The following is a 22,286-nucleotide window of genomic DNA, read 5'->3' as shown; positions in this document are numbered from 1 at the left end:
CTGCAGTCGGACACGACTGGACCTGATGGTCAGGGGCCCCTTTACCTATATATATATATATATATATATATATATATATATATATATATATATATATATTATATGTATGTTAATGGGTGTACCAAGCAAACACGTACATAAAAATATAGGCCACATATCTAGAGCAACACAGGAAGACAGTCCTGAAACCATTTTGACTCCCAAACTGACCAAATGTTTCTCTGCAAGGAGGGAGGGGGTGAGGGAACCTTCCCATTGTCTCAGGAATTAAGTAATTACCATCTCATAGAAAGGGCCAGACTACCAGGAAAGGCAATCAGATATTGCATTATCAGATAACCTGGCAGACAGAAGGGGGAAAAAACAAACATTCAAATTTCTGTTGTAAATCGCCTTTTCTGTGATGTATGTATGATGTGTCTGGGTTGGTGGTCTTGGGCTACACCCCTTCTGTGATGTATGTATGATGTATGGAGGGGTGGTCTTGAACTCCAGGGCAGGGAATTTCAAAATGTCTATATAAGAGCAGGCACACCTTTGTTCTGGGTCCTCCTCCTTTCTCCTGCCTGTGATAGAGCACCCTGTTGCAACAGTTCAATAAAGATCAGGCTTACTAGCTGCTTTGCTTCTCAATATTCTCTGGTTGGCCTCTGTTATTTCCTCCACCCGATGGAGAACCTACAAAGGACTCTATAAGGGCTCTTGTATACCCCATAAGGGTATAAGGGCATATTTTGTTTACAACACTGGAGAAAGGACCGCTTGTACTCAGTTGCCTGGAGATAGGACCGCTTGTAGCAGTTGGGCAGGTTAATTGGTTTGATGGGCCTGCACCTAAGTCCAGCTGCATGGCGCCTCCAAGACTAGCAACTGGGGGAGGGGGGTGTCTTCTCTGCTCCCATGCTCACCAGAGTGTGGCTTTTCAATCATAATTTGTGAATGGTGGTTCTTTTAGTTAAAGAAAGCAGGAAAAGGTTCCCAGGTGATAATGAAATCACTTGTAAATCCTTCTCTCCCCACCCCACCCCCAAAACCCATTGTCTTGTACTTTGCTAGAGGCAGCTTGTCACTGAGCTTAGAGGTGTTGAAGGAGGTGCAAATTACCCACTGCAAGCAGAACAGGGCAGAACTTCCAGTAACTGAAGGTTTTTGCAAAGGACAACATACAGTCTAATTGTTATGCAAAGGAAATGAATGAGGGAGGAGGGAGGTTCGTTCTTGTTTCCTAGAGAGGTAGATTAGGGCATGTGTAAAGGTGTGACAGTTGAAGGCAGGCCTGACTGTTGAGACTGTGGCACACTGTCATAGAATTGTAGAGTTGGAAGGGATGCCAAGGGTCATCTAGTCCAACCCCCTGTAATGCAGGAATCACAGCTATAGACTCCTTGACCAGTGGCCATCCAAACTCTGCTTAGAAACCTCCCAAGGAGCTCAAGGCAGCACACGTAGTTCTCCTCCACCTCCCCATTTTATCTTCACAGCAACCCTGCGAGGTAGGTCAGACTGGGAGATTGTGACTGGCTGAAGGTCACATCAGTGACCAATGGTCTCCCAGGCCCTAGTCTGACACTGACTGCTAAACCAGACTGGCTTCCTTGTGGTGTCTTGAAGAGCAGGGAACAGCACAGAGAAGTATGGTAGAGAAGCCACTGATCAGGACCCTGGACAGTTCATTGGCACAGACTCTCCAGAGAGAGAGAGAGAGCTGTTGCCTCAGCAGTGCGCTGTGGGCTTATCCGCACTTTTCCTCTGCTTTTTCCAGGCATGGTCTGCGATTTAAAGCTCTCTGTCGGCACCCTCTTTTTGTTCTGCTCCGGAGCTTCCACCACAAAACCCCACTTTTTAAAGCTATATCGGAGCAAACATCCACCCACAGAAAACCCGAATGGATGTTTTCTCCAATTCAGCTTTAAAGAGCAGGTTTTCATGGGGAAAGCTCAGGGTAAAGCAAAACAAAATCAGCCATTTGGACATGGAGCATTAAAGCCCTGGAAAGAGTGGGGCAAAAGGTAAGTGTGGATAAGCCCGTTATGGGGCTGTCTTGGTTGAGCTACAGTCCTCCTTGCCTCAGGGCTTACCGTACATAAACCTCTCATCTTGCAGTTCTCTCAGAAAACCATTGTTTGTTTTCAGAAGTGGGAGCCCTTCTCTCCGGCTGGCATTGTTAGGACATGAATCTCACTTGATCCCTAATGAAAGCAAATCCGTGGAGGGGATAAGCCGTGCTGTCGACACGGGTAATGAACTTGAGGCCTTTCTTTTCTCTGCAAAGCAAGCTCATTTATTCCTTGCATTGAGTGAGGCTCCTGCTTGGATTGCAGGTTGTAATTGATGGACGGTCAGAGGCAGCCTGGTGAGGATTGCCTGACATGCCAATATCCATTCCAGTGCAGATTCCGATAAAGCCCGATGCATAAAGATGGGTATGCTTAATAAAGAAAATAAAAAAGCTTTTGATCTTGCTGCCACTTGCTAAGCTGCTAATGGAGGCAAGAGCTGGTTGAATGAATTTTTGATAAAGGGCCTGCCCAGCCCTTTCATAGGAGCAAAATGGATATGGGGTTGGAAAACAGACTGGTGACCAGGGCTCTGGGGGCATAGCTGCCAAGTTTTCCCTTTACTCATGAGGAAGCCTATTGAGCATAAGGGAAAATCCCTTAAAAAAGGGATAACTTGGCAGCTATGTCTGGGAGTGATGTGAAGAGCCAGTGTATTGTAGTGGTTAGAGCATCAGACTAGATCCTAGGAGACCAGGGTTCAAATTCCCACTCAGCCATGAAGCTCAGTGGGTGACCTTGGGCCAATTAGCCTAACCTATCTCACAGGGCTGTTGTGAGCATAAAATGGAGGAAGAGGTCTATCTTGGGCTCTTTGAGGAAAGGTGGGATATAATTGTAATCAATGAATAACAAAGTGAGGTTATTTACACTATATCATCTTAGCTGTTCTGAGTTTTCTTTAAAAACATGTTTCTTGATCCAGATTATTGATCTCCCTATGGGATTCTTGTGACATATATGAGCTAAATATTTAATCCAGTTTTCAACCCTCTTTCAACCAAGAGTCCTTAGCAGGAATGTAAGAAGCCACTGCTTTGCTGATCTGTTCTGTATTCGGTAAATGCTGCAATGTTTCTGTTCCATTGCAGCCCGACTTCCACTCAAACATCGTAACTTACATACTAACTAAGTAAGTTCCTATGTAAGTTACATTGTCATTACCTAATTCCATCCCATTCATTTCAGTGCAGAGAAAGGCTATGCAAATGAGGGGAAAATGTAATCAATTACATTTGCAGACTGAAACTGACAATAACAGTGAAAACATACTTGCTGGATTGATTTCCATACTAGATGTGGGACGAATAAGTGAACATGGGCAAATTTTGCTCTCATTTCCCATTCCATTGGATGTCCCTGACATCCCTGATTCTTAGGCACTCTGGTGCTGTGGCAGGACCAAGGGCCTCGAATGAAGAGGTCCCGGCATCCTCAGAAAACTCAGGTTCCTGTAGTAGCTTGAGGAACCTACGGCATTGAAACCTGTTTTGCAACTGGTTTAAGATACGTTGTGCTGCCATTGTCATTTGAGCAATGGACTACAGCTCCCATCAGTCGCAGCCTGCACATCTGTTGAGTTTCATGGCGGCCGCAGCGGCAGTGTGTGGGGGGGGGGAGGAGTTTGGCAGAGGGAGTGGCATTTTGAAGGAACACACAGGCATTCAGGGAGTTAGTTCCAGGCATATGGTAGGCAGGAAGGTTGAAACAGTGGTGCCTTTTGAGGAAGTGGGAAAGTTTGGGACGGTGGATCCTGCTGGAACCAGGAAAGCAAAGCTTGCAGGCATGGATGTGTCCATGCTAAAACAGGCTCTCTCCCTCCCTCCCTCCCTCTCTCTCTCTCTCTCTCTCTCTGTGTGTGTTGGATTTGAAGGGCAGGGCAACGAGGCTGTGCTGACTGGCAAGCTGGTTTGGGGTTTAAGGAGGGCACCATGAAACCAGCTCAAAATCCTGGGCTAAAGTAACCCAATACTGTATCAAGAGAAGCTGAATTCTGCAGTTCTGTGAATTATGAAAACAACACAGAATCCTTGTCCTGGTTCCAATAAATCCTTCATAGCCTCCCTACACCCAGACCCGACTTCTGAGAGTTTATCAAGCTGCTAGGGAAACGTTAGCAGCAGAAACTTGATTTTCTGAGGGGGGTAGGAGGAGCAGAGGTACTTGCGCAGCTGAGCTCTTTGATGGCTTTTTGCAGTTTGCGCATGGGAGTTTGCTGCTGCGTGCCTCTCCCCTTCTTCCTCCCCCTGTTAGATCTCTTCAGCGTGCCCAGCCCCTGCATGGGGAAGGTTAGCGCTTTGCTTTTTTGAAGCTGGCTGCTTCTTGGCTCCGCTCTCTCTGGGATGGCGGCTTTGGAGCCCAAGATGAGAGCTTTGTAGCTCTCGTTCTGGAAGTTCCTGCCTTGCGGAGTCTCGGTCAAAGCCAATGCAAAGATTTAATCTTCCTAAAGCAATGATGCTTGCATGGGGCAGGGGCCCTTGATCTGTCGGTTGTTGCTAGATTCACAGAAGGGCTGGAAGCTGACGTGATGGAGATGGCAGGCAGGCAGCCCAGTTTTGCTACCAAAAATCTGTACTGAGTCCGAGGTTTAGTTCTTGGCATTTCCAGGTAGGGCTAGGAAAGACCCCTATTTGAAATCCAGCAGCAGAGCCGCCTCTGGTCAGTGCAGACAATGCTGAGCTACCGTAGATGGACCAGTGGCCTGACTCAGTACAAGGCAGCTTCCTATGCTCCTGTTTCAGTCAGCTGAATAACAAAACCATGAGGACTAGAATCTTAGCTGAGTGGTAGAGCGTCTGCTTTGCAAGCAAAGCATCCCAAGTTCAATCCCCAGAATCTCCAAATAAGACTGGAAATAGCCCTTGTCTGAATGTACGAGAGTAACCATTGCCAGTGGTGTTTTTGCCTGACCTGTTTCCTGTTCAGTAATTGTGTGCTAATCTTCCAGCAAAAACAGCTGATATCCCCTTTTAATGCCTATTGTTCCAAGCTTTTAATCTTGCTTCACGGTCGATTTTATTGCCTAGTAAACTCTGTAAATGCTGGAGGGTAGCTGGGAACATACATAATGTTTCTTTGATGATAAATGACCGGATTTGCAATGTTTAGAAAATGCATAATGCAGCCAGCCAGCCCCCCCCCCCGCCCCAAAATGGGGAAACATTGTATTCCATGAGATGTGGGACTCAATCCCACAGGAGGCAGTGATGGCTCCCAACCTAGAGGGCTTTAAAATAGGATTGGGCAGCTAAACATGATGGCTTTGCTCTGCCTCCGTGGTCAGAGGCAACAATGCGTCTGAATCCCAGTTGTTGGAAATTGCAGGAGAGGAGAGAGATCTTGTGCTCAAATCCCGCTTGCTGGCTTCCAACAGGCATCTGAGCAGCGAGAGATTCAGAGGCGCCTGTGCTTTCTCAAGGTTTGGTTTCCTTGGAATGAAGGCCACTGGAGGCTGTGGTGTCTTTAGGGTATATGGTTTTATTTACACATATATATACAACCTTATCATACGATGGAGGGACTCACAGCATTTGCACCCTGACAAATCTTGCTTCTCTGTCTGGTTTCCAGGGAGATCCCCAAGCCATAGTTTCAGGTCTAGCACAGAGCCAGGCAGGCTTCTGTGTATCCAGCTTCCAATGTCCTATTGCTCTCCCTGCCAGGATAACATGGCATCCAGTCAAGTGAGGTGGGGAAAGGACCACCCCTTTGTCTCCATGGCAACAGATGCTTTAAGGTGCAGGTACCCACTATGGTCCTCTCTGGGTGCCAACTCCCACCAGCCCCGGCCAGCATGGGCAGGAATCACCATCTTTGTACCCTACATTGGAGAACCAAGGCTCAGGTCCCTGTTTGCCCTGGTAGCCTTGAACAATTTTCTGTAGGTCAGCCTGCAGGTTTGCTGTCCAGTTCAAATGCTAAATAAATTGGAGTCCTTGGAGAATTGAGAAAATCAAATGAAAAAATTCCAAGAGCTCTGGCCAGGGAGTAGATTAATTTTTAGAAAGTTTCATAGTTTCAAGGTCAAAGCTTACCATTCATGTTTTTCATGAATGGTACGCTTTGACCTTGAAACTATGAAACTAGAGCTGATGAAGAATAAACCGAAACAGGGCCTTGTCCTAGATTTCTAAAAACTGGATTGCTACTGGAATTTGCCTTATTATTCTCAACTTAAAACTTTCTAAAAATTAATCTACTACCTGGCCAGAGCTCTTGGAATCTTGTCCAGTTCAAATGGACATGTAATGGTTTTTGCATGGTGAGGTTCAGGGACTGGAAGAAGCAGAGCTGTTCCCATTTGTTTCTCCACACGCTCTGAAAACACCCTGATTCACTCTCATTTCTCTGCATCCATTTACCAAGTGTGACGTGTCGCATCTTCCCGATAGGGAAGGATGGTGGTGGAGCATCTGCATTGCATGCAGAAGGTTCTGGGTTGAATCCCCCCCTGGCTTCCTGCTTGAAACTCTAGAGCAGGCACCCCCAAACTTCAGCCCTCCAGATGTTTTGGACTACAATTCCCATATTCCCCGACCACTGGTTACCTGTTAGCTAGGGATGATGGGAGTTGTAGTCCCAAAACATCTGGAGGGTCGAGTTCAGGGGTGCCTGCTCTAGAGAGCCACTGAGCAGGGTAGACAAGTGGTCTGTCTCAGAATAAAACAGGGATTAGTTAGCCGTGGTTCCTGCATTGCAGGGGGTTGGAATAAATGACCCTTGGGGTCCCTTCCAACTCTACGATTCTATGATTTCTATCTTTCTATGTTCCCTAAGTGGAACATTGGCCTTTGATCTCTTGAGACTTTGACATGGCTTTGAATTAACTTCTAAGGCTGGCCTATCCCAGGGGGGAGACTTTGATGTCTGTAGCCTCTGCGCTCACCTAGCAGGGACGGATTGTCTGCAAAGAGTTTGCTGTGTCAGCTTCTGCATTTGATGGCAAAGTGTTACAAGGAGCATGGTGAATGAGATGCTTGAGTGTGCAAGAATTGGGGTGGGTGGGCAGGTGGGGGGGGCCCTCTGGTGGGTCCCAGCTGGGTTTAAAGTTCAACATCTGCCAGCAATGTTAGTTGGTGCCCAATAGTTCAGGACTGGATTACTGCAAGGCGCCATTTGTGGGGCTTCCCTTACACTTGATCCAGAAGCTATAGCTGGTGCAGAGGGATCTTTGCTCGGAGATCTGCATTGACGGCATATTTGCTATCGGGCCAAGTTCAAGGTGTTACTGTTAGGATGTAAAGCCCTTAACAACTTCGGACCAGTTTACTTGCGACCAGTCTTACCCCATAAATGCCCACTCAACTGCTTTGAACTGTAGAACTGGCATCGCTACAGGTGCTGCTTAATGCCCATTCTGGAAGAAATAGCTATTTTAGTGCGGCAGCACCTGCACTTTGGAACTCCCTGCCTATTGATAACAGGCAGGTGCCTCCACTGCACTCTTTTCAGCACCTGCTAAAACTTTTTTTGTTTAGGCAAGCCTACCTAGATGTTTAGAAAGTTGATGTGAGTTTTAATTTTTTTTAGCTTTGAGGGCTTTTAAAAACAACGTCAAGCAGTATATAAACTGTATGAGATTTAAAAATAAATAAACTGGGACCAGCAGCAGGCAGGGAGCCCAACAGAAAGTGGTACTAGGGCCAATGACAGTCAGAATCAGAGCTCATTAATTTTTGTCTCCTTCCACCTTTGTGTTGAGTTCTACAAGGGCAACACTGAGATGGAGGTAGAGGAGGAAGGTGGCAAGCCGCCTAGGGTCCCACCCCTAGGCAAGGAAGGCAAGCAGGTGTGGGTTGGCTGTAAGGTAAAGGGACCCCTGACCATTAGGTCCAGTCACGGACGACTCTGGGGTTGTGGCGCTCATCTCACTTTATTGGCCGAGGGAGCTGGCGTACAGCTTCCGGTTCATGTGGCCAGCATGACTAAGCTGCTTCTGGCGAACCAGAGCAGCGCACGGAAACACCGTTTACCTTCCCACCGGAGCGGTACCTATTTATCCACTTGCACTTTGACGTGCTTTCGAAATGCTAGGTTGGCAGGAGCAGGGACCGAACAACGGGAGTTCACCCCGTCACGGGGATTCGAACCACCGACCTTCTGATCGCCAAGCCCTAGGCTCTGTGGTTTAACCCATAGCGCCACCCGCGTCCCTGTTGGCTGTAGACAGACTGAAATTGGTGGGACAGTGCCCTGTTCACCCTAGGTGACTAGCCTCCACTGGGCATCAGAAGTATTTGTAATCCAGCTTCGTAGGTTATTTGGCTGGCCCAAACCTGATGTCGATGGTGGCTCACGTCACACACGGATTAATTCACTTCTTTCCCCTCCTCTCTTCCAGAATAAAGTCTTGAATGTGGATGGCGTAAAAGTGAAGTTGCAGGTAAGGCAAACCGTGTCCGTTCCGAGCTCAGGGTGCTTCTGATATGTTTAAAGGGGGGGGGTTAACTCTTTCCATGAGCAAAGCCCTTGTCATGTGTTGGGCTCCCAGCACCCTGCCTAATAACTGTTAAACAGTGGAATTTAATGGAATAATACTCTAGCGCTGAGTGTGAAGAGAGGTGTCATATTTAAAGAGAAGCCCTACCCAGGCACATGTTTCACCCACAGGGTGTCTCCAGTCTCACACCTTGCATGATTTTCACATCCTGCTTGCAGCATTTTCGGAAGAGTCCTCTGGGTGGCCGTTGTGAAAACAGGGTGCTGAGCAAGATGGCCTGATCCAGCTTCCAGGCTCTTCTGAAGAACATAAGGAACTCCCTGCCTGTTGAAATCAAGCAGGTGCCTTCACTGTATTCTTTTTGGCACCTGCTAGAACATTCTTGTTTCGACAAGCCTGCCCAAATGGTTAGAAAGGTGTTGTGAATTTTAACCTGATTTAGTATTTTAACTTTGTGTACATTTTAAAGTATTGTAGTGATTTTTTATTGTCTTATCTTTTTGTAAACTGCTTTGAGGGTCGTCGTCCCCCCCCCACACCAATAAAGCAGTGTATAAATTTTATGAAATACAAAATAAAAAGAACAGCCTGCTGGCTCAGACCAGCAGCCCATCTAGTCCAGCCTCCTGTTTTCAAAGCGGCCACCCAGATGCCCCAAATAGCAGACACAAACAGGACCACCCCCAGCAGAAGAGCACTTTCCCTTCCTGCTGTTTCCAGCAACTGGTTATTAGAAATAGCAGACAGTGAGTGTAAAACATAGCTATCGTTGCTAGTAGAAATGGTCCTCAGCTGTTACATGCTCTTTATTATGACTGGCTGCAAAAAAATTGTATTTCCTTTATTTGCTGATGCTCATGTTATAATGCAGCGCCTTGAGGCATCAGGGTGCTGTGCTTTTAGAAGTCTTCCGCTACCTCCTTTCTCCTTCTGCTCACACTTACTTGGATCCGTTCTAGAGACATTGAAAACCCACCAAGTCCTGCCACTTAGTCATGATCAGTTGGGGGTATACCGTAATACAGCACCAACAGTTCCACAGGTAGCAATATGTTGCCGCCTGTCTCCATCTTCAGAAGGGGCTTAGGGAATGTGCAAAATGGTGGGATTTTTTTAGTACCGATGGGACCGGTGGCATTGGCAATCCTCTCCCCACCCAACAGAGGAGATGGTTCACCCTGTGAAAATGCCTTTAGTCCATTAAAGGCAGATAAATCTAATTATGAGGGTGCACTTCTGGCTGGTTGTCGGATGGATTTTCTCATTTAAAGATGCACCGTAAGCTGTTCGTCAAGTAAATGGGAACGGCTTCAGAATGCCGCCAGGCTGAGGAATGGCACGGCCCATCTTGAAGAGGCATTACTCATGCCACCTTTTGCCTATGATTATCTTTATCAACATAGAACATTTCTCTCTGCGGGCTGAGAAAATTAATCATGTTTCAGATTGATGGGGCTCTTTCAGCTCCTTGTTAGGAAGGACACCTTCCAACAAGGGTGGGGGTGCGGGGAACTGCCTTGGTGATCGTGGAGAGAGGAGCTCGAATTCCTGCTTCTTTTCAGAAAGGACAACTTTAGATTTCTGCTCAACAATTTCCAAAACAGTGTGTCAAGGGCAGTTTGTCGTTTGAAGCCTGGGGAGACATCCTGGGGAGACGGAGGCACTGTGGGCAGGTGGTTCCCATAAAGATCCATTAAAGGCAAGTCCATTAAAGGTCTGGACTCAACCCTCAGAATTTTGGAAACCCCAACAAACAAGCTGAAAAAGGGAAATGTCTCTTCCTACCAGTCAGGTGTTTTCAGCAAGAGAAGAATGAATCGATCCGCCCGCCCCCCAACTGACTTAGGGCATTGACTTATGGGATGGACGGAAGGAGATGATGTGTGTTACGAGTTGGCCTCTTGTGACTTTATTGATTGTTGATGTTTTCAGATCTGGGACACGGCCGGCCAGGAGAGGTTCCGCAGTGTGACACATGCCTATTACCGAGATGCCCATGGTAGGAACCTCTAAGCATTTCTTGCTTTCTGATTGAAACTCAGTTTGAGTGGGATAAGTTAGAAGAGAGAAACTGTTGTCAGCCTGGGGCTCCATCCATTGGTCTTCCACTTTGATTTTCAGGTTGAAAGCAGGGCAGAAGTATTTTCCCCAAACCTTCTAGTTTGCCCCTTTTCAAGCCCCTTGAAAATGTTTGCCCCTTTTCAAGCCCACACATTATTGTGCTCCTGCCTGTGGTTTCAGCAACATTCTTCCATCCATCTACCTATCTATTTACAAAATCCACTCTCCTCCCCCCCAAAAAGAAAATCATCTAGGAGAAGGGCCATAGCTCAGTGGTAGAGTACCTGTGTTACTTGCAGAAGGTCCCATGTTCAATCCCCAGTGGCATTTCCAGGTAGCGCTGGGAGAGATCCCTATCTGAAATCCTGGAAACAAAATTGAAAAATTCCTTCCAGCAGCACCTTAGAGACCAACTAAGTTTGTCATTGGTATGAGCTTTCATGTGCATGCACACTTCTTCAGATATGAAGGTGTACAAAGTGGTATCTGAAGAAGTGTGCATGCACACGAAAGCTCTTACCTAGGATTTTTTTATTTTGTGTAGCAATGGTTAGATCCAACAATGAGACATGAGACAAGGCTGAGTTCCAAAAAGACCAACCCCAGGCAAAGCTTGGTGGTCTGTATTTATTAGCAGCAGCTTTGACAGGTAAACATTAACTCACGATGTAACTTCCAGCCAATCACAGAACAAACCTCATGCATAAACATGTACAGGTACAGGTCACTTCCTGCCAACACCCTAACTTCTCCGCCATAGAGGAAGTGGCTAGTGGCACATCTCTCACACCCCATACCTGTCACATGTCCCTCTCATCAAACATCCCCCTCCTCTCAGTCTTGTGATCCTCAGTAACTTTCCAAACTCCCCATAAGGATTCATTGTGCTCTTCTCACCTCAGCATGACCCATCCCGGTCTTTCCCTGTCAGGCCAGATCCAACCAGTTCGAACCAAACCTTTCCAGGTGCATCCAGCCTCCCCCAGCACAGTTGACCCATACCTCACCTTCCTATCTCTCACACTGTACTGGTTTGCCAGTATTACTCTAGCTAAGCCTAAGGATTAGCGGGTTTGCCACGCTACTATCATACACCAACCCCACAATTTTGTTTCGAGTACGTCAGACCAACACAGCTACCTACCTGTAACTGAAATCCTGGAGAGCCATTGCCAGTCAGTGTAGGCAGTACTGAACTATATGAATCAATGGTCTGCCCTTATACTAAAGCAGCTTCCTGCGTCCCAAAGCAGTAAATACAAGATGGCCCTTACCTTTTGCAGTTCAAATATGAAAGACACAACACAAGAGGGAAATGGATTTCAGAGGGAGGAGGAAAACTGCAAATTTGGGTACCAGTTCTTTGTTACAAGTTCTTCTAATGACCAGCTGGGACAGAAGTGTTTCAGGGAGAGGAGGAGCCCCAAAGTTGCTGGTCTTCAGCGTAATGGACAAAGAGGGCTTCTTTCCTACTTTCCTTAATACCACATCCTTGCTTCCATCACTAATCACTGCTTCTTCAGTTTCCTAGTTTAGTGACATGGACTAGCTCAGCCAATAAGAGATCATGTAGGGAGCAGTGAATCATGGCACAGAATTACAACGCCAGCCAGGTTTGTCCCCCTCTGGCCTGCCCCTCGCTTCTGCCCAAGCAGGAAGAAGCAGAGCGCGCTACGGAGCGGGTTGCCGGCACAACATCAGGGCGTCTCTGTGATGGCGGTCGCGCCGTGGCGGCTGTCGTCGGTGGAGGGTGGGGAGAGGGTGGGGAGGGGGTGGGGAGGGGCCAGGGGCACTGCCCCCCTCCAGAGTGCTGCCCAGGGCGACCCGCCCCCATCACCCCTCCCTTGCTACGCTCCTGCACCTACCCCTGCACCTACCACAGGCAGGCTGTGACTCCTGCCTTGCAGGGGGTTGGACTAGATGACCCTTTGAATCCCTTCTAATTCTATAGTGATTCTGCCTGTTATTATTACAGCTACCTATCTAGTTTAATTTGCTGCATGAAATGGTATCTTTATGCCCTTTGGTTATGTTAGTTAGTAAATGATTGTCCTTTTGAGCCACGTGGGTTTCCTGCAAACACACCATATCAGCTTCCTCTCTCTTAATCCAATAAGAGATATTCTTCCTATTCGCTGGACGGTTCATTCCATTAACACTAAGAGAGTGATGCCCCTGATCTTGAGTTTGCCAAAATGCTTAGACTCAGCTTGACCCCTGTGTTTTCCTCCCTCATGGCTTGGATTTATGGACTACTTGAAATGAGGCTGCACTTTTAATATTGTATTTTAATCTGTATTTTAATTAATTGTTTTTATGTTCTATTGAAATTCTGTTGGTGTCAGCCGCCCTGAGCCCGGGTTTTGACTGGGGAGGGCGGGGTATAAATAAAAATTTATTATTATTATTATTCTCCAGCCTGCCAGAGCAAGTGGAAAGCAAGGGGAAAGTTGCTGTTCTTATTATTATAATCATTATTTGTTGCACTTTGTGTCCCACCTTTTTCTCCAAGAAGCTCAAGGTGACGAACATGGTTTTCCCTCTCCTCATTTAATTTCCGCAACAGCCCTGCAAGGTAGCTTACGCTGAGAGGCAATGAGTGGTCCAAGGTCAACCAGTGAGCTACATTCATGGTTGAGTGGGGATTTGAACCCTGGTCTCCCGAGTCCAATTCCAACACTAACCACTACATCACACTGTCCCTTACCTGGCGTCTGGTCACAGTCTTCAGAGGGGACGGGATTTGCCACATTGGCTCAGAGTTTCCAACATCAAAGAGCCATTACCTCTCCTCCCGAGCCTCACTTGTGACTTTGCAGAGAGTGACATTTTGCAAAAGGCAAGAGAAAAAGAGATGTCACTCCCTTCCAGCAGAGGAAGATCAAGGAGCTAAATGATGGGATATTTGGGGGGGGGGGCATGGGATGGAAGTGTGTGCTTTGGATTGATCTGACCCAATTTTTGGAGCTAGGCTCTGCCTTTCCTTGCATGCTTTGAACTTGCACAGAATTCCAAACAGGGAAAGCAGCATCATGAAAAGCCCCCTTTGCCTTGTCAAGGGCTGCCAGCAGTCGCTGGCAAGCGCTGCTTCCTCTTCAGATTGCTGCTCTCCCAGCCCTCTAAAGTCAGGCAGCCAGCCCCATGAAGTGCCTTGAAGTCTCTGCCTAGCTCATTAGCAAGGGGGAAACTTTCACACTGGAAGCCTTCAAAGGAAGCCTTCAAAGGTCTGCAGGAAATAGAGGTCTTTTTAAAAGGGGGGGGGGAGGTCACAGAACAAGGAAGGTGGGGCAAATTAGTGTCCTACTCCAGATTAAGTGGGTTGCTTCTCGCTTCCCTCTGGCTGAACACGCAATGTCACGACCCCAGCATCAACCAGGATACTGAGTTGGAGGCAACAGTGTCCTCGGCTAAGGAAGTGACCAGCTTCCTGGGTCTGAGCCTGATGTGGCGTAGTTTTTAGAGTGTTGGACTAGGAACTAGGAGGCCAGGGTTCAAATCCCAGCTCAGTCATGAAACCCACTGGGTGACCTTGGGCTAGTCACAGTCTCGCAGCCTAACCTACCTCACAGGGTTCTTGTGAAGAAGAGAACCGTGTGTGCTACCTTGAGCTCCTTGGAGGAAAGGCAGGATAGGAATGTGATAAACAATCATCATCAGATGACCACTGAACTTGAGGCTGGTAGCAGGAGGCCACTGAACCAGCTGCCATGGCAACCATGTGCCCTGGCAGAGTGTGCCTCTGGCAATACTTCCTTCACCAGCCCAAGCAGAGCAGGCTTGTGCACCACCAGTTGGGAGGCCAGGAGGAGGTCCTGCCTTCAGGCCAGAGAGTTGGCACTTTAAGGAACTTCAGGAGGCGTGGGATAGAGGCAGAGGCTCAAAAGTGCTCCAGTCACTTCCAGCCCCAATCAGAGCAACATGCTCTCAAGGATATCTCCCCGGGCCTACAACAAACAACTGTCTGCCTGCTTTCTGAGCTCCTCTGTGGAACCAGGACCCGGGGGCAGGTGAGGGTCCCATTGCAACTGCTTCCCCGTCCTGCTGCTCACACACTCTCCATCCAGTAGAAAGAGCACCATGAGAGGAAAGCTGGACTGGAGGTTATTTTCCAATCCCAAAACAGCTGACAGAAGCTGGAGTCAGGCATAGGTCAGCAACAAAACCATAAAGCTCCCAATGTCGGTGAACTCGTTATTCAAAGAAGCAAAACAGCTCAGGCCTAGTGGTCACAGCAACCCTCCCCAGTCTTGATCAAAAGAGGCAGTTGTGAGGACTGAAGGTCCATGCCTTCCCACCGCTCTCTAAGGTTCTTCCTCAGCAGCCTAAGGCTCAGTCGTCTAGTCTCTCTTTGCTCTTCCCTCTTCATTCCTCTGCAGGTTCTAGGAGACCAGCGGGGAGGGGAGTTGGTCGCAGCAGGAGGGGGAGACTCCCTGGCTTCTTCTGCCTCATCTCTGTCTCATGGCCCTCTTCCTCTCCTGCCATATGCTCACTAAACCCTGTTGCTTCTTCTCCTTCCAACACCTCCGCCTCCTTCCAGTCTGCCCTCTCTTCTCCCTCTGACCACTCCTCCTTGTCCCACCGCTAATCCCCTGGCTCTGAGCCTTCTTACTAGTCTTGCAAAGCAGAGGGGTCAGAGGGCAAGGGCTGTGCATGTGTGGAAGCCTCTCCGTGCCAGTTTCCACTCACCAACCAAAGCGTTGCCCGTGAATTAAAGACCACAGGAAGGAGGCCTGCCGGGACTCAGCTGTTTCCCAAACGCTTGCTGTTAAAACTTCAGCAGTAAAAAAATTAGGACTCTCTCAGAGAATCAGTTAGTGTTTTCTCAAGTGGAAAGGGAGCTCATTAAGTGAAAGTGATTAAAATGCTGATGAGAAGGAAAAAATGCAGAAGCAGGAAGAGAGAATTTCTCACCACGGGGACCCTGGAGGTATGAGGAGCTGGGGTGGCTCTGGGTTGCACTCACTCAAACCATAGAATCATAGAGTTGAAGAATTGGAAGGAACCTCCAAGGGTCAACTAGTCCAACCCCCTGCAATCACAGCTCAAAAAGCCCTGATTGATGGATGGCCAGCCAACCTCTGTTTAAATATCTCCAGTGAAACTGAGACCACAAAATCCACAGGCTAGATTTTGCATTTGTCGTGTGGCAGAGAGGTGTGTATCTATGTGCTTTGTACCTGCACCACAGGGGCCCATAAACCACCTTATTATTTGAACAGAATCGAATTTTCCCACTCCTCAAAAGCACCCTCCTTCTTAGTGGCATCCTATATTCTTCGTGACATTTCCTACACTGTAAGGACACATTCCAGTTAGGCTGGGAGGTGGGTTCGGAATGTGACTGGTTAGAGGAGTGGGCTAGAGAGCGGGCGGCTGTCTGGGCAGAGTCCTGAGGGGTCTAAAGAGAGGCCTGATTCAGCCCTGGCCAAAAGGTCCCCCATCCCAAATGTACTCTATGTAAAATACAAGGCATGCATTGCAGGGACATGGATGTCACAGTAGACGACCCTTTGGTCCCCCTCCAGCTCTGCAATTTTGTGGTTCTAACTAATCTGTGGTGTTTGATTAGTGGGCTGACCTGTGCCTTGCCTTCTCCTCCCTGTCCCTTGGTCTTCCTCTTCAGCTTTGCTGCTGCTCTATGACGTCACTAACAGAGCCTCCTTCGACAACATCCAGGTAAGTCTTGACAATGGTTGCTGTTGTCCAGGAGTGCAAGAATTCCGGTGCCTTTTCCGGTTGTTCCATGATGAAGTTTTGGTCCTGGCAAAGTGGGCCGCTGAACAGTGCAGGGAGCAGCTTGTTAATCCTCCCAGCCACCATGACACTGACACCCCCCTCCCCAAACTCCCTTCTTCCTACCCCAAAGAACCAAACTGCAGCTGCTCATTGAAGGAAGACTTCTCCAGAAGACAACACAACTCCTGCACGTCTCCGTTAAACACTGCCTGGAGCAGCATTTCCCAAACTTTATTGGGTCACCATCCCCTTGGTCCCATAAACTCACCCCCTGGGCCCCCTACTCTATAAAAGAGCATTATTCAGAACAGTGGTTTGCACGACCCACTAAGGAAGATAGGAACATGATAAAATTCAAAGCTGTAACAATCAATTCCTCATTGATTCCAAATCCAATTAAAACTAATCAGTTCAGCAAAATTGAGGAACTTGATCTCCCATGATGCATTGCAGGGAGTTGGATAAGATGATCCTTGAGCTTCCTTCCAACTCTACAATTCTATAGTTCTATGCCAGTTTTTCAAAGTCCTGTAATTATTTACACCTCCAGCACCAGGTTGGACAAAGGCTGCTGCAGTTTAAATTGGCCTCTGGTAGCCCTCGCTTTGTCTGAGCCCTTGAAGGGCTACAAAGGGCCCTGATCTTCCAACAGTTCAAACCAATCGTCTCAGGCAACTTCTGATATTTTCAGTATTAGTCAGGAGAAAAATGGCCGTGTGCGGAATTAGTTAGCTCGCAGGACTAAGGAGCTTGGGAGGATACCAATTATAATGGCAGTAGTAAGTTTTTAAAAGGCCACAATATTGAATTTGGATGCGGAAATTACATCTCTGGGAGGTTGACTTTCCCCTCTGGGCCTTTTCCCTCAGATACAGCAGGTTTAAATTGAAACGGTATCCTTTGTCTTTTGCGCGTGATTGCGGGGGCGGGGGCAAGCTCTGGTGTGGCCAGAATCTCATCATTTACCGTAGTTGGCGGCGAAATATTTTGCTGCTGAGGTTTCATTCCGCCTCATCTTTTCCTGCCCTCTTTCTTTGGGGTCCTCCTTTCTAATTGGGAGTATTTTTGTGGGACAGTGGACCCACACCTTGTTTCAGGCCACCCTCCTCTTCCCCTCCCCAAACCAGTGTGAAGCTGCATCCGGCCCACAACTGAAACTACGGTAGTCACCTGGTCGTCACCTGGTCGTCTTTTTTTTCTCGGGAGGGACCTGGGCCCATTTCTGAAGCTGATCAGAAGTTTGAGCTCTCCATGGGCAGGTTGGAATCAGGTCTTGGGCCACAGCAACACTGGTCCCACAACTGAGGAAGACAAATCCAGAAAATGGAATAACATGGGAATAGTGTTCCAGTATGGGGAATTGTCTGGGGGAAAGATTAGTGGTACAAAATTAAATTTGAAACCAGATACTATACAAGGGACCCAGGTGGCGCTGTGGTTAAACCACTGAGCCTAGGGCTTGCTGATCAGAAGGTCGGTGGTTCGAATCCCTGTGACGGGGTGAGCTCCCATTGCTTGGTCCCAGCTCCTGCCAACCTAGCAGTTCGAAAACACGTAAAAATGCAAGTAGATAAATAGGAACCGCTACAGCGGGAAGGTAAACAGCGTTTCCATGTGCTGCTCTGGTTTGCCAGAAGCGGCTTTGTCATGCTGGCCACATGATCTGGAAGCTATACGCTGGCTCCCTCGGCCAATAATGCGAGATGAGCGCGCAACCCCAGAGTCGGTCACGACTGGACCTAATGGTCAGGGGTCCCTTTACCTTTTACTATACATGGTTCATCCACTTCAAGGACATACCCATGGCTTAGGGACTCCACTCCAGATTTGTGTAGGGCTTACTCCTTAGCCTTTTCTTCTCCCAAATCTCTCAGAATGCCAGCCGGTGAGAATCCCAAGTAGGGAGAGCGCTGTGGTACTCAAATCCTCCTTGTGGGCTTCCCAGGGACATCCAATTAGGCAGTGGGATGCTAGACTAGATGGGTCATTGGCCTGATCCAGTAGGCTCTTCTTAAATCCTTTACCAGGATTTGGGCAACGAATTGTGGTTAAGTGTCACATCTCCACTGGAATTATCTCTGTACTTGGGATAACAGGATTTATTTTATTTTATTTTTTTGGTAATGCCTTCATGTTATTCTGTTAAACCTGGAAAGCTAGCAGGGGAGGTTTTGATACTACTGCTTCTGGAGAAGGAAGGCGAGCTTCCTTTTATTAATCTGCTACAAGGATATCTCTGACACTACCGATATCATGAAGATTAACTGCCTGGATATACAGCTTCGAAAGAGTTTCCGGGATAAATTGGCTGAAACGTGGACTCCTCCTCCCCCCCCCCCCGCTTGCGCGCACTTTTATCTAGCAACCTCAGAGCTGTTCTGACACTCCAGGCGGTGTTGAGAGTCAGTTTAGCCTACATCGTGCTGCTTCTACATGCTGTTAACGTGATGGAGAGAACAAAATAGGAGAGCCCCGTTTCCACTGATTGTACATTGCACAGTCTAGTGCTTCTGGGCTGAGCTCTGCTGCTTGCTCGGAGGCCCAGGTAGCCTCAGGGGCTAAAAGTGCCTTTTGCCCTTTGTGCCTTGATATGACAGTCTCTCGGCTATTCCTGGATCAGGGGAGCTTGAGCACTGTAGTCCAGTCGCTGGTGACTTCAGGGCTGGATTACTGCAATGTGGGGCTTCCCTTGTGCTTGATCCAGAAATGGAGTTAGTGCAGGATGCTGCAGTACAAGTGCTGACAGGAGTGAGACTCTGCCTTCATGTGACACCACTGCTCAGAGATCTGCACTGGTTGCCCCATTAAGGTGATGACTTTTTCATTTTTTTTCTCAAAAATTATTTCCTGTAGCACAAATGGATGAACTTTTGCCTATTAATGACTAAAATGAGGTATTGAAATATTAAAAAAAAGCTTATGCACAAACCGTTTTTAATTTTTTTGTATGCCGTTTTACCATTTCATAAAATTGTATTAACAATTCTATATATATATTGTATCAAATTTGGACACAACACCACACTCCACAATGGGGAGTGTTCTTAGCAACATAGGGTATACAAATGTCACACCTGCACAAGGTAAAAGCCCCTTTTTGGGACCTCAAAAGTTCAGCCAGCAGACCCTGCCGGGCATGCTGGGAAAAGAACCTACAGGAGAGGTAGCAAAACATCGTCCTCTAGCGGCGTCTATACTGTTACTGCAGCTAAAAAAAAAAGGCTTCCTTGTGTGTTTGATGACCCTATATCAGGGGTCAGCAAACTTTTTCAGCAGGGGGCTGGTCCACTGTCCCTCAGACCTTGTTGGGGACCGGACTATATTTTGAAAAAAAAAATATGAATGTAATTCCTGTGCCCCACAAATAAACCCAGAGATGCATTTTAAATAAAAGGACACATTCTACTCATGTAAAAACACCAGGCAGGCCCCACAAATAACCCAGAGATGCATTTTAAATAAAAGGACACATTCTACTCATGTAAAAACATGCTGATTTCTGGATCGTCTGGGGGCCGGATTGAGAAGGCGATTGGGCCACATCCGGCCCACAGGCCTTAGTTTGGGACCCCTGCCCTAGATAATGTTGTATATATGTGACTCTAAAGCTTGGGTTCAATTTTATATCTGTTTACAGTGACTTCAAAAATTGTCAAAAAACTGATAAATAATTTTTTAAAAATCATTTTGTGCGTGAGGTTTTTTTTTTTAATCAAAAATCTTTGAAAGTAAGATTTTATCTAATCTTTAATGAAAGCTCATCAAATTATGATACAGGGAAATGAGATTGTAAAAAAAGTCATCACCCTATTGCCCATATATTACGTGGCCAAAATTAAGGTGTAACCACGGGTATATAAAGCCCATAATAGCTTGGGACCAGTTTACCTGCAGAATCACCTTACTCCATATGTGCCCGCTTGGCCTCTTTAATCTGTGGAATGGCATTGTGACAGGTGACAGTTAATATACTTGTAAAAATAATAAGTATTTTTGGTTGGCAGCACCCACCCTTTGGAACTCCCTGCCTGTTGACACCAAGGAGGTGTATTTACTCTACTCTTTAAAGCACCTCCTAAAAGCATTTTTGTTCAATCAAGCTAATGCAGACGTGTAGAAATTAATCTTGTTTTTAGCTTAAATGTTTATTATATTTTGATGATAAAACCACCTGATCTTAACTTTGCATTTTATTAACAATTTTAATGTTTTTAACTTTTTTTTGTAAACTGCTTAGAGGTTCTGTTAACAATCAAGCAGTGTATACATTTTATATTAAGTTAGATCTTCCTTTTTTAAAGAATCCATTTTTTTTACCCAAGATGGGAATGTAAACAAGGCAGTTTCCAGTGTTCTGTTTAACTCCGCCCTTTATTGAGAACCACAGGGACCGGAATCTTGCTTTATTTTTAGGGGCAGGAACCATAAGTGATTGGTAGAGCCATTGTTTTGCTTGTAGATGGTGCCAGGTTCATTCCCCAGTGGCATCTCTAGGCAGGAGTGGGAATGATCCGTGCCTGCAACCTTAGAGTGCTGCTGCCAGTCAGTGCAGGCAATACTGAGCTACATGGACTCAAGGTCTCCCTCAGTATAAGGCGGCTTCCGGTATTTTAACTCACAGCAGCAGGCACTAATCAGACCCAGACTACCTACAGGAAGGTGGTAGCTTCATGGGTCTTCAGATCATTTCCTGGAACCACTTTTGCTGTGTTGAAAAGTGCATTTTCCCTCCTTGCCCTGCATCATTTCAGGGGGTTGGAATAGATGACCATCAGGACCCCTTCCAACTCGACAATTCTGTGATTCTATGATCTTGCCCCATCCACAGGAAAAGCTCTGCTGGAAGTACCATGATACGTGGCTCCTCCATCTCCACCTTCTCCCCCCCTTCCCCTCCAAAAATGCATCCACTTAACAAGAGCGCTTTGCCAGGCTGAGTAATATATTTGGGGTGACTGATACTGGAGGCAAGCTTCATGGACATCCCTTGATCTCTGAGCCCAGGGACCACTCCTCTGCTGTCACCTTGAAGCGATTTAAATTGAGTGGCGTGGGTTCTTCTGCCCAAGGCAAATTCCACATTGGGGATCATTAGGAAAGGGACCGGAAACAAAAGTGCTGATATCGCAGTGCTGTCCTATCAAACGATGGTGATGCCACATTTGGAATTCTGTATTCAGTTCTAGTTGCTTAATCTAAAATAAAAATAAAAATGGGGGAGTGGATTTAGTGTAGAGCTCGAAAGGGCACCTCGAATGATCAAGGGGCAGGCGTGATTCTCCTGCGAGGACTGGCTGCAACCTTGGGGTTTTTGTTTTTTTATCTTAGAAGAACATTGCTGCCTCTGACCACAAAGGCAGAGCATAGCCATCCTGGCTGGTAGCCATGGATAGCCTTTCCCTTCTCCATGAATTTGTCCAATTCTCTTTTAAATTCATCTAGGCTGCTGGTCATCGCTGCCTGCTGCAGGAGAGAGTTCCATGGTTTAACTAGGCACTGCATGAAGAAATTTCTTCTTCTGTCTTCCCTGAAACTTCATTCAGCTTTGTTGGGTGTCCTTTGATCTATCCCACTGTCCCACCCTGGCCTTATGCTGACATCCTTACTTTCCTTACTGATCTTCTGTCGCAGAGGGCCTTCTCAGTAGTGGCACCCACCATGTGGAACGCCCTCCCACCAGATGTCAACGAGAACAACAACTACCAGACTTTTAGGAGACATCTGAAGGCAGCCCTGTTTAGGGAAGCTTTTAATGTTTAATAGATTGTTAATAGATTATTGTATTTTACTGTTTTGTTGGAAGCCGCCCAGAGTGGCTGGGGAAACCCAGCCAGGTGGGCGGGGTATAAATAATAAATTATTATTATATTACGTATTATTATTGCAGCGCATCTTGTGTCCCGCCAACATCAGAAATATGTGTGTGTTGCATTAGAGGCATTTTCCATGGCTGCCCCCAGGCTTTGCAACGCCCTCTTTTGGGGGAGGTATCT

General features: G+C 47.1%; 1 protein-coding gene across 1 annotated transcript in view; it reads left to right on the top strand.

Moving 5' to 3' along the window:
- RAB26 (RAB26, member RAS oncogene family) overlaps nt 1-22,286 on the top strand; it is a 115,628-nt gene that overhangs the window by 80,569 nt on the left and 12,773 nt on the right. Inside the window, exons 3-5 of the mRNA XM_035130970.2 lie at nt 8,398-8,439; nt 10,429-10,495; nt 16,181-16,233. Of these exons, the coding sequence (XP_034986861.2) occupies nt 8,398-8,439; nt 10,429-10,495; nt 16,181-16,233 (162 nt within the window). The remainder of the gene's footprint in view (nt 1-8,397; nt 8,440-10,428; nt 10,496-16,180; nt 16,234-22,286) is intronic.

The sequence above is a fragment of the Zootoca vivipara genome, chromosome 14 (genome assembly GCF_963506605.1).
Source record: "Zootoca vivipara chromosome 14, rZooViv1.1, whole genome shotgun sequence".
Lineage (NCBI taxonomy): Eukaryota > Metazoa > Chordata > Lepidosauria > Squamata > Lacertidae > Zootoca > Zootoca vivipara.
This window is presented reverse-complemented; position numbering and strand designations above follow the sequence as displayed.